Source organism: Girardinichthys multiradiatus, chromosome 10 (genome assembly GCF_021462225.1).
Source record: "Girardinichthys multiradiatus isolate DD_20200921_A chromosome 10, DD_fGirMul_XY1, whole genome shotgun sequence".
In the NCBI taxonomy this organism is placed as follows: domain Eukaryota; kingdom Metazoa; phylum Chordata; class Actinopteri; order Cyprinodontiformes; family Goodeidae; genus Girardinichthys; species Girardinichthys multiradiatus.
Genome location: NC_061803.1, coordinates 25,602,940 through 25,615,082, shown reverse-complemented (window position 1 = coordinate 25,615,082; position 12,143 = coordinate 25,602,940). Strand labels below are relative to the sequence as shown.

The following is a 12,143-nucleotide window of genomic DNA, read 5'->3' as shown; positions in this document are numbered from 1 at the left end:
AGTAAGAACATACCACTTGATCTCCAGTTACTCTGTTTTCATGTTAGAATTTTTAGAATTTATTTGCCACAATGATGAAAGAGTCAACACAGCAGTGTGCCTTTGAAACAAAATAAAAAAAAAAATTTAAACAGTTGTAGAAGTGTTCAACAAATTACAATCCCATCACATTACAAACCATGAAAGCAGCAAAAATTAACATCCCACAATGACTTGGTATGTTTGACAGTACAAATAAAAAAGGGCTCGGCTGTCAGGTGGAGGTTTTAAAACAACCCTGGCTGGATGCAGATCAGCCTGCTCCAGCGTTGTTAACAGCGGTGGTGTTCACTGAGCGTTTGTGTGCAAGTTTTGTTTGTAGGCATGGTAGTTGTTAACAGCACTTAGTAGAATTCAGGTTTACCAGGGTTTTAGCGCCAGAGGTTCGACCTCGCAGAGTCCTCAATGAAAACATGATGATTCCACACGCATGGTTAAGACACTGTGGTCAAAAACTGTACATTCAATAAATTAACAATGTGTTTGTCTTCATTAAGCAACCAGTGACATGACTCTAGATTACATAATTACTTTAGATCACAGGCAGAAAGAACCATTCACAAGATGAAATCCAGGGTGAAAGGGGAGCTTGATGCAGATGAGGGGTCCACATGGCTGAGGGCAGGAAGGGAAGAGGGAGTGGGGTCTGGTATGATAATGTAGAGCGCAATGTTGGTAGGAGCAATATTAAAAGACATCATGTCTACTCTTCCTTTTTAGATCATACCAATGATCGTCTTTACAAAGACTGAAGTCCTTCTTCTGATTTCTCCTCTTCTTCTCCAATCTTGGCCCATTTCAAAAACCCCCTCCTAACCCCGATCAGATCCCGATGACTCCCCTCTTGTTGTGCAGTGCAGGGGCTGTCTCTGATCTCTCGGACTGGGCTGGTCCAGATAACTTTGGACCCTCTGCAGGCTTCAAGGCTTGTGTTTAAAATGGGCCTCCACTGAAAAAAAGGAAACAGAAATGAGTTACTGACACAAAGCAGACTTACTGAACAAAGCATTTTGTTCTAGAGATGCACCGATCAGAGATTTGTAGCTAATTTATGATCACCAGTTTTGGCTCTGACCTGATGATATTTTAGCCATCTCTGATTCAACTTTAATAGCATAAAAGTTTTGTTTCCAGCCTTACTGCTTCAAGTGGTCATTATTATTTTTATTAGAAACAAAGGTGACATCACACAGTGTGCACATTCATCCTTCCTGGTATCAACTGAAGATATTGGATCTTTGTTTACGTATTCCCTTCCACTTTTTTTTTTGCGGCACTAGAGGCCTTTATTTTTCAATTTTTTCGACAGTAGGCAGACAGGAAATAGGGGGAGAGAGAGGGGGAAGACATTCGGCAAAGGTCTCTGGGTCTGGGACTTGAACCCGGGATGGGCGCTGCGAGGACTGTAGCCTCTATACATGGGTCACACGCTTAACCCCTGCACCACAAGCGCCGCGCCCCTTATTCCCTCCCACATGATCAAATGTACACAATGTAGCCATGAATTGACAGTCTGCCAAAAATGCGTCCTTTATGTACCCGACTTTCTTAGAAAACGACAAAAATTAGAAAAGTCCCAAATCTAGTAAACAACAGTAAATATTCTTCTGTAGAAAACTGTTCTCTTTTAAATAGGTTCTTATAACTATTTTCAGTTCTCCAGCTTCCTCCAACATATACAGATAATAGTGTCCTTTAAATGTTCTACTTGTGGTAATAACTTCTACAGTGAGGATGAAACAAAACCCATTAAAAAGCATAAAGCTGCAATCACCTGTTTGCATCATTGTACACAACTACAAACAATTTTTTTGTTGAAACACCTTTTGATTGGGTTTCAGCATTCAACCTTAATGAGTTGCTGTAAAGTATTCTGAATCTGAAGACCTTTAAATAAAGTTCTGCTATACTAGAAGGATTTTGCTGACATTTCAATCATTTGGTTCAGGCATTTTAAAACTCCAGTCCTCAAGGGCCGGGGCCCTGATCAAACACAACTGAATCAAATGGCTTAATTAACTGGTCAGCAAGCACTCATCCTCGCATTCGTTATCTTCCGCTTTATCGCGGGGGCAGCACTTAGTAGACACGCCCAGACGTCTCTCCCCCCAGACACCTCCTTCAGCTCCTCCAGGGGGAGCTCAAGGCCTTCCCAGGCCAGCTGAAAGACATAGTCCCTCCAGCATGTCCTTGCTCGTCCCCTGGGCCTCCTCCCAGTGGGATGTGCCTGGAACACCTCCCGTCCAGGAGGCATCCAATACAGATGCCAGAGCGACCTCAACTGACTCTGGTCGATGTGGAGGAGCAGCGGCTGCACCCTGCGGAGGAAGCTCATTTCAGCCGCTTGTATCCGGGGTCTCATTCTTTCGTTCATGACCCAAAGTTAATGCCAATAGGTGAGCTGGTCCAGTGTTCCACAGCCAGGACAAAAACCACACAACTCCTCCTGAAGCTGAAGTTCGACTATCAGCCGGACTCTCCTCTCCAATACCCTGTCATAGGCCTTACCAGAGACGCTGAGGAGTGTGATCCCCCTGCTGTAGATTGTGCCAATCCAGTGGCACTTTCCCGGACCACCATGCTATGTTGAAGAGGCATGTCAGTCACGACAGCCCAACATCCAGAGACTTGAGGTACTCAGGGCGGCTCTCATCCACCCCTGAAGCCCTGCCGCAGTGGAGCTTTTTGACCACCTCGGTGACTTCAGCCTGGGTAATGAATGCGTCTGACTCCGAGTCCCCAGTCTCTGCTTCCACCAGGGAAGGCGTGACGGCAGATTGAGAAGATCCTCAAAGTATTCCTTCCACCGCCCAATAATGTCCCCATTTGAGGTCAGGGGCCACCGGGTTCAGGGACTGCTGCCACGTCAGGCACTGCAGATCTTACGGCCACAGCTACAAGTGGCAACAACGACAATAGAGGCGGAGAATATGGTCCACTCGGACTCCATGTCTCCAACCTCCCCCAGAATCTGGTCAAAGCTCTCTCGGAGATGGGAGTTGAATTTATTCCTGGCTGAGGGCTCCGCCAGACTTTCCAAAGCACACCCTCATTATACGCTTGGGCCTGCCAGGTCTGTCTGGCTATCTCCACCTCCAGCGGATCCAACTTACAACTGTGATCGGTGAAAAGCTTAGCCCCTCTCTTCATCTGAGTGTCCAAGACATTTCCTTGTTGTAATAGTCCTTATGAAGGTGTCTAAACCGCTCTTTATCTGGTCCGTCACCCAGAGCCTGTTTGCCATGGGAGATCCTACCAGGGGCATTTAAGCCCCAAACAACATAGCATCTAGTATCATTCATACAGTCATCCAGTCAACATGCAATCAACTTCTAAAAAGGTCCTGCTAATGACTTGACCATTTGATTTAGGTGTGGAGATATACATCTAAAAGCAGGTAAGGTAAAGGGCCCCTGATTATTGTAGTTTGAGAGGGCTTGCTGTAGCTAAAGCCCTAGTTTGCAGAGAGGTTACAAAGGATCGATAGGATCTCATTGTACAATGGTTTCAGTCAGAAGATGGGTACAAAAGAAATTGAGAGGATTTTATATAGACCATGGCAAGACCAATTTTAGTTAGATTGTCTCAGTGCATTTCTCGAGTTCTCCAAACAAAAACCTGCGTATTCCTGTGGCCTCATCGGCCGATTGATGACTCTCTGGAAAGCTGCGATCCAGTCGCGCTGCTCAGCTTCAGTCTCGCAAGCAAAGAGGAACTTCCTGTCAGGTGTGACGATGGTGATGCCATGGTTCCAGTGGTTTCCCTGCGTAGATGGGGGCAAGCCGGCCAGGACGGTGTAGCTGTTCTCCTTGCTGCCGATGAACACCTCACCTCGAGCATAGGCATCCTGAGGGACAGACAGGGAAAGACAGAAGCCATGTGATTCCAACAGGTTAAGTCTCTAAAAGATCGGGAAGAATCCGGTCTCTTCTCACCAGCGGGTCTTTGAAGTACATGAGCCGTCGGTCATCCATGGTGAACCACCTCTTCTTAAACCCTTCTGTGTGCTGCAGCAGAATGGGACAGATGGGGAAATTATACGGTAAAACAGAAGGAAATTTAAAATAAAAAAAATATAGAAAATGGTTTTGACAATGCTTAGTTTATTTGGTTAAAAACACATTAACAGGATACTTTGGGAAGCTGAAAGCTGTAAATCCTGTCAGGTTGACTTAATTTAATATAAACTAACTTTAGAAATTAAAGCTGAAACTGAACTGATATAGGGTGGTTGAGTCTTTCTTTAGTAAACTATTGTCAAAGTGCTGTCCTCTAGAAAGACCTAAAGAGATGCAACAGTATCACAAACTTACACTGACAATTTGAGAAAATCCAACCTTCGTTTTAAGTACATTTCTTTAGCAGGAAAAATAAATCTCATGTTAAGAAATGTTGATATAAAAAACAAATCACCGCCGCTACCACCCAGTCAATATTTATAAATTGAGCCCATATTGGTATGAAACAAGCTGAAAAGTCAGTCTGTTTCATACCAATATGGCCCCAAATAAACTGAATGTTCAAGTTAAATGCAGGACAACTTGGGTTTAAAAATGGGACCCACATGGATCCTAGATTTTTTGCAATTTGAACAGGTTTTCTTAATACCCATTTAAGACACAGCCAGCACCTATTCAGGCTGTCCAACTGGATTTCCAATATAGGTTGTATTTAGCAAACACAAGTGGGTCCCATACAGTGACCCCTTGTGAGCTCAGGGTAAGTAAATTAGTCAATGAGTAAGTTGCTGCTACATGTCAAAAGTTTTAGAAAAGTTGTTTTGATGGGCCTTCACGGGACATTGATTGGTCCAAAAAAAAAAAAAAAACCCCAAATTTCTTATATTTGGCTTGATGACCGATTAGAGCAACTATGCCCTACAGGGAAATGATTACAAAATGTATTACTGATCTGTCCAAGGTGGTGTATATAGCAAAGAAGAAGTGGGCCCAACACAGAGCCTTGGGATACCCTCTAAAATTTTATTTACTCTCAGTTTTACTTTAGAACTTTGAATGTTGTTTACGTTCAGTACAAACCTTTGGACCAGTTTTCTCCATGAAGCCTTCTTTCATAAAGTTCCGTGTCAGTTTGGGCACCAGCTATAGGAAACAATTAGAGAAGTGCATTAAATATATATATATTTATTAAAAAAACTTAAGTTGAATTAAGATTTTCTGTCTAGTAATCCTGAAATCAAGCCTTTTTTCTAATCTCTTAACTCAAAGCATAACATAAATACATAAATATATTTAAATACCAGGGTAAAAGTAAATGCAACACAAACTAAAGAGTTTAAAGAAAAGTAGTAATGCGTTACTGCCAAAAGTGTACACCCTGTTAGTGTCTAATTATGAAAGCTAATCATGCTGAGTTAGTATCTGATTAACTGCTTCCGATTCATGATAGGAAAAAAATAACAACAATAAAAAGTAATAATAATAAAAATATTAATAATTTCTAATCAAGGAATAAGTGGAATTAAAAAATAATTAACATATCAAGCAAGTGATGTTCATATTTTAAGGAAAATTTTATATTTCAAATTTAAGAAGAGCAATATATTTAGAGGGACGGTAGAATAAAGACCACGTCTTCGATATACACTGCTCAAAAAAATAAAGGGAACACTTAAACAACACAAAATAACTCCAATTAAATCAAACTTCTGTGAAATCAAACTGTCCACTGTGATGGAAATTCTTGCAGTAAGCATTCCACAGTGTATGACCTTTGGGTTACCTCACTCCCCTGAACCTCTGTGTTATTGGAGAAAGCTGTAAAAGTCATTATCAGAAGTTTAATGGTTAAGGCCATTTTTCAGGGTGATGCCTTTGGGAGAGTAGATGGTTGTTCCTAGGTAACCTTGTCACCTTTGAACCCGAGAAGGGTCTAGGGTCGTAAAACACAGACTCTTTGCAGTTGAGATAACACTGTCTTGTTCTGGTATAAATACTGTGTGTAAATAGCGTTCGGGGCTCTGTTTCACTGACTAACCTCAGTGTCAGGGTCTTCAAACGCTGAATGCCTTTGAATAAAACTTATAAAGACAAAGTCCGGATTTTCTCTTGTTATGAGTAAACTTCTACCCACTTTGATAAGAAAATTCTACAACACCACTTAGGAAGCAACACTGATTGACAATCAATTTCACATGCTGTGGTGCAAATGGAATAGACAACAGGGGGAAATCTTTGCCGATTAGCGAGACACACTCAATAAAGCAGTGGTTCTGCAGGTGGGACCACAGACCACTTCTCAGTACCTATGCTTTCTGGCTGATGTTTTGGTCACTTTTGAATGTTGGTGGTGCTTTCACTCTCGTGGTAGCATGAGACGGACTCTACAACCCACACAAGTGGCTCAGGTAGTGCAGCTCATCCAGGATGGCACATAAATGCAAGCTGTGGCAAGAAGGTTTGCTGTGTCTGTCAGCGTAGTGTCCAGAGCCTGGAGGCGATACCAGGAGACAGGCCAGTACACCAGGAGACGTGGAGGAGGCTGTAGGAGGGCAACAACCCAGCAGCAGGACCGCTACCTCCGCCTATGTGCAAGGAGGAACAGGAGGAGCACTGCCACAGCCCTGCAAAATGACCTCCAGCAGGCCACAAATGTGCATGTGTCTGCACAAACGGTTAGAAACCGACTCCATGAGGATGGTATGAGGGCCCGACGTCTACAAATGGGGGTTGTGCTCACAGCCCAACACCATGCAGGACGCTTGGCATTTGCCAGAGAACACCAGGATTGGCAAATTCGCCACTGGCGCCCTGTGCTCTTCACAGATGAAAGCAGGTTCACACTGAGCACATGTGACAGACGTGACAGAGTCTGGAAACACCATGGAGAGCGATCTGCTGCCTGCAACGTCCTTCAGCATGACCAGTTTGGCAGTGGGTCAGTAATGGTGTGGCGTGGCATTTCTTTGGAGGGTCGCCAGAGGTAGCCTGACTGCCATTAGGTACCGACATGAGATCCTCAGACCCCTTATGAGACCATATGCTGGTGCGGTTGGCCCTGGGTTCCTCCTAATGTAGGACAATGCTAGACCTCATGTTGGCTGGAGTGTGTCAGCAGTTCCTGCAAGATGAAGACATTGAAGCTATGGACTGGCCCGCCCGTTCCCCAGACCTGAATCCGATTGAGCACATCTGGGACATCATGTCTCGCTCCATCCACCAACGTCACGTTGCACCACAGACTGTCCAGGAGTTGGCGGATGCTTTAGTCCAGGTCTGGGAGGAGATCCCTCAGGAGACCATCTGCTGTCTCATCAGGAGCATGCCCAGGCGTTGTAGGGAGGTCATACAGGCACATGGAGGCCACACACAATACTGAGCCTCATTTTGACTTGTTTTAAGGACATTATATCAAAGTTGGATCAGCCTGTAGTGTGTTTTTAACTTTAATTTTGTGTGTGACTCCAAATCCAGGCCTCCATTGGTTAATAAATTTGATTTTCATTGATGATTTTTGTGTGATTTTGTTGTCAGCACATTCAACTTTGTACAGAACAAAGTATTCAATGAGAATATTTCATTCATTCAGATCTAGGATGTGTTATTTGAGTGTTCCCTTTATTTTTTTGAGCAGTGTATATATTAACCATCGTATACAGATACTCAATCTGAACTTTTCGAAAGGATGACCAAGGAGAAACAGGGGAGGTAATGGGAAGATAAACAATTTTTCAAGGAAATATAATCTCAAAGTCGGTGTTACCGCGAATCAATCTGAATGCTGTGAAATTGCAAATAAAAAAAATAAAAAAATGCAGAATGAACCAACATCACTTAGGACTGTTTTGGAGCCACAAGCATGGCTCCCACAAATTTGTTTGGTTAAACTGCATCTTTTTGACCTCCTCATCACCCGCTCCAGGGAAGGCCACCTGCAGGTAGTGGAACCGAGCCGCTCTGATGGCGTTGAACCAGTCGACCACCTCCTGTGAAAAACAAACACTCATTAGGAACATGTTCTGCATGACTGCACATTTTATCAGTCAAATGAGGACAATATTTGGTTCTGATAAAAAATATCTTTGATTGTTTATTTAATTTCCCCTTTAATCTGACCTAGTGATAGTGAGTGATAGTGTCTCCTACACACAGTAAGGTGCAGCCACCAGCCTGATCTGAGGCTTTGTCGGCAACTCCACTACAAATTGGAAGAGACTGAACTCAGTGAACCCTTATTTTCACAGCCCTCAGTACCCCCTAATCAGCCACCAGAGGGGGCAGTGCTCTCTTTTTAAATCAGTGCCTTTTTTCACTTTATGAAGAATATTTAAATATTTATAATATGTAACCTTTTAATAGTCTTTTAATTTACACTATATTAAGAAATTAATCCAAAAGCTGCAACAGCAGTGTGAGGCTCAGTAGCCTTCAGTCACGTTCACGGGATTGTCAAACCTTTATCAAGTAAAATTGAAGTCATTTCCAAACATGTTCAGGTGAATTTTCAAGATTTCCTTTCACATTTCATTGATGATGAATAACACAATCATATGTGCAAGATGATGTTTTCATTTCTTCAATCTAAAATGTATAAATTAATTGAGACCAGCAAACATGTCACGCAAGTCGAAATTATATAGTTGAAAGTGCTCATATAAAAGGAGTCTCACACTTTTTTTCTCATTTCAAGAAGGGCATGTTATTTATGTAAATTTGGGTCTGGCATAGGCTATTCTCAGCAACACGAACAGAATAAGAGTCACACTTTCTTTAATATGCTTGATGCCACTTAACTGTCTTTGCCTATCAGTAAAATATGTCTTGAATTGCAGTTGGAGTCCTCATAAAATCACTGTAAGGGCAACAAAGTTGCACCTGAGTTGCACTTTGGAGACCCTTGATCAAAACTCTTTTTTAATGTGTTTAATCTGTCATCCCTTTCAACATTTACCATATTTTGTTACATTACAATCACACTTCAATATATTTGATTTCTATGAGACAAACAAAATAATGATAGATACTGTGAAGAGGAAGACAAATAATACATTCTTGTCATTCTTTTACAAATACAAATCTGAAAGGGCATGCATTTGTATTCTGTCTTTTAATCTGATACCCCTAAATAAAATCCATTGCAACCAACTGCCTTCAGAATTCATCTCATTAGTAGAGTCCAGCTGTGTGTAATTTAATCTCAGTATAAATAAAGCTATTCTATCAAGGCCTCAGAGGTTTGTTAGAGAACATTAGCGAACAAACAGCATCATGGAGACCAAGGGAGGCAGGGGACCGATCAGAGAAAAAGAGACTTTCGAAGCAGGGTTAGGATATAAAACAATATCTCTTGCTTTGAACACCTCACAGAGCAAAAAAAAAAGAAAAAAATGGAAAAAGCTGTCAGACTGGGCAAGGAGAGGAATAATCAGAGAAGCATCGTTAAGGGGCCTTCATAGCTATGGAGGAGCTGCAGAGACTCACAGCTCATGTGGTAGGATCTATTGACAGAACAACTATTGTTGTGTACAACACAAATATTGGCTTTAAAGACAAGTGTTAGTGAATGCTGAAAGAAAACCATAAGCAGTACAGTTTGCCACAAACTATGTTTCAGACACAGCAAACGTGGGAATAGGTGTTCTGGTCAGTTGAGACTAAAATTTAGCTGTTTTGTCTACATGCAAAGTGCATGTATTCCTTTGTGGAGGAAAACCAACACTACACACCACCCTGAACCTACCATTCTAACAGTAAAACATGGAGGTGGCAGCATCATGCTGTGGAGATGCTTTTCATCAGCAAAGACAGGAAAGCTAAACACTTGAAAATCCTAGAAGAAATCCTCTTAGAGGAGACTTGACACTGGGGTGGAGGTTCACCTTTCAGCTGGACAGCAAGACTAAACATAGATTCAGAGGTAAAATTAAATGTTTCAGATCAAAGCATATCCCTGTGTTAGAGTGGCCCAGTCAAAGTCCACCCCTAAATCCAACTCGGAATTTGTGGCAATACGTGAAAATGAAGGTTCAGAGACAATCTTTATCCAATCTGACTGAGATTAAACTGTATTGCAATGAATATGGTAACATTTCAGTCTCTAGGTGAACATAAGACTAGCTGATATAATTGCAAGTCTGTAATTATCTATACTGTGATAAATTAACACACATGTAAACCCATTTTTACTTTTGAGGTAATCTCTAAAGGCAAATTGCTTAAACTGAGGTTTTTTGAGGGGTATCAGTGTAAACGGGGTTAAACATAAATGCACAGCGCACTTCTCAGGTTTTTATTTGTAAAACTTGCATCACTTTCCTCCCACTTCACAATCATGGACTACTTTGTTGGTTTATCTCATAATATTCCAGTAAAATCCACTAACATTTGATTGTTCACTGAGATTTAGATGACTTTGCATTTGAGTTTTAACAGGATTTTACCAATTCTTTGATAGAAATTTGAAAAAAATATATCTCTTGAAACAAAATGAATACATCTGCATGCATGAGGTAAGCTGTTTGCACTTTTCATAAATGCTGCAAAGGTCTATAAGCACTTAACTGCACTGGCTCAAATGACACTATTTTCCACATCATTCATAACACATTTGGCAAGTCATGTTCAAGGCAGCCTATGGAAATTATGGGACCCATAAAACAAAGAGTTAGCCTGGCATTTGAAAGATATACTCAATAAGGGTCAGTGTTGAGCACAAAAACAAAAGGTATTTCATCACCTCCTTACATAAAATGACAGAACAATTTATACAAGGAAGGTTTTCTTGGAATTTATGTGTTTTACTGTGATGGCCAAAGGTTTTTTGCGAATGTTTTCGGTAAAAAGACAAGGTCACCTTGTTTATAGATTATTTTGCAGAGTAATCAGATGCATATTCCCTAATTACAAGCAACTTTAGTAGCTGAACACCTTTACTTTTTGCTGTACAAAATTGTTTTATTGAAGTTATACCAGCAGCACAGATTCAACTTTGAAAGAGACCAGTAAAAATCATACTATCAAACTAATTACAAGACTGAATGCTACAACCCCAATTCCAGTGAAGTTGGGATGTTGTGGAAAATGTAAATGAAAACAGAATACAGTAATTTGCAAATCCTGTTTAAATTCTGTTTAACCTGTAATATGTGCCATAATCAGTGACTGTTCGATTTCTGTTCCTATTTGTGTTTCTCATTATGTTCCTTCATTTTTGCTATGATCAGTGTTGTAACAGTGTGCAGAATGTGGCTTGCCATTGTCTTGCTGAAATAAGCAGAGACGTCCCTGAAAAACACGTTACTTGGATGGCAGCATATGTTGCTCCAAAACCTTTTCCACCAACCCTTTTGCTCTTTGGCCCAGAGGACACAATGTCCATGATTTCCAAAAACACTCTAAAATGTGGACTTGTCAGATCACAGCATAGCACACTTTTCAACTTTGCGTCAGTCTATCTCAGATGAACTCAGGCCCGGAGAAGCCAGCATCGTTTCTGTTTGTTGTTGATATATGGCTTTCACTTTGCATGGTAGAGTTTTAACATAGACTCGTAGATGTAGGGACGGACTGTGTTAACTGACAATGGTTTTCTGAAGTGTTACTGAGCCCAAGTGGTAATATCCGTTACAGAATAATGTTGGTTTTTAATGCAGTTCCTTCAAAGGGATCAAAGGTCACAGGCATTCAATGTTGGTTGTCGGCCTTACCGTTGAAGTGCAGAGATTTCTCCAGATTCTCTGAATCTTAAGATGATTTTATTGACTGTAGCTGATGGAATCCCTTAATTCCTTGTATCAATTGTATGCTGACAAACCTTGTTCTAAAACTGTTGGACAATTTGCTTACTTAGTTGTTCACAAAGTGGTGAACCTCGCTCCATCCTTGCTTGTGATCGAAGGAGCCTTTCAGGGATGCTCCATTTATAATCAATCATGACACTAACCGTGTCAAATTAACCCTTTCACCTGTGAAATGTTCCACACAGGTTATTTGGAACATTGATCAACTTTCCCAGTCTTTTGTTTCACCTGTCCCAGCTTTTTTAGAACATGCTGCAAGTATCAAATTCAAAATGAGTGAATGTTTACAAAAAACAAAGTTTGAGTTTAAAAATTAAATAACTTGTCTTTGTAGTGTACTGAATTG

General features: G+C 41.2%; 1 protein-coding gene across 1 annotated transcript in view; it reads right to left on the bottom strand.

The window, feature by feature from the left end:
• Positions 1 to 31: 31 nt before the first annotated feature.
• The window catches only part of LOC124875510 (arf-GAP with dual PH domain-containing protein 1), a 57,875-nt gene continuing 45,763 nt past the window's right edge, over positions 32 to 12,143 (bottom strand). The window contains exons 7-11 of the mRNA XM_047377723.1: positions 7,901 to 7,984; positions 5,079 to 5,141; positions 3,975 to 4,046; positions 3,658 to 3,886; positions 32 to 988 (exon numbers count right to left, since the gene is read on the bottom strand). Of these exons, the coding sequence (XP_047233679.1) occupies positions 960 to 988; positions 3,658 to 3,886; positions 3,975 to 4,046; positions 5,079 to 5,141; positions 7,901 to 7,984 (477 nt within the window). The 3' untranslated portion in view covers positions 32 to 959. The remainder of the gene's footprint in view (positions 989 to 3,657; positions 3,887 to 3,974; positions 4,047 to 5,078; positions 5,142 to 7,900; positions 7,985 to 12,143) is intronic.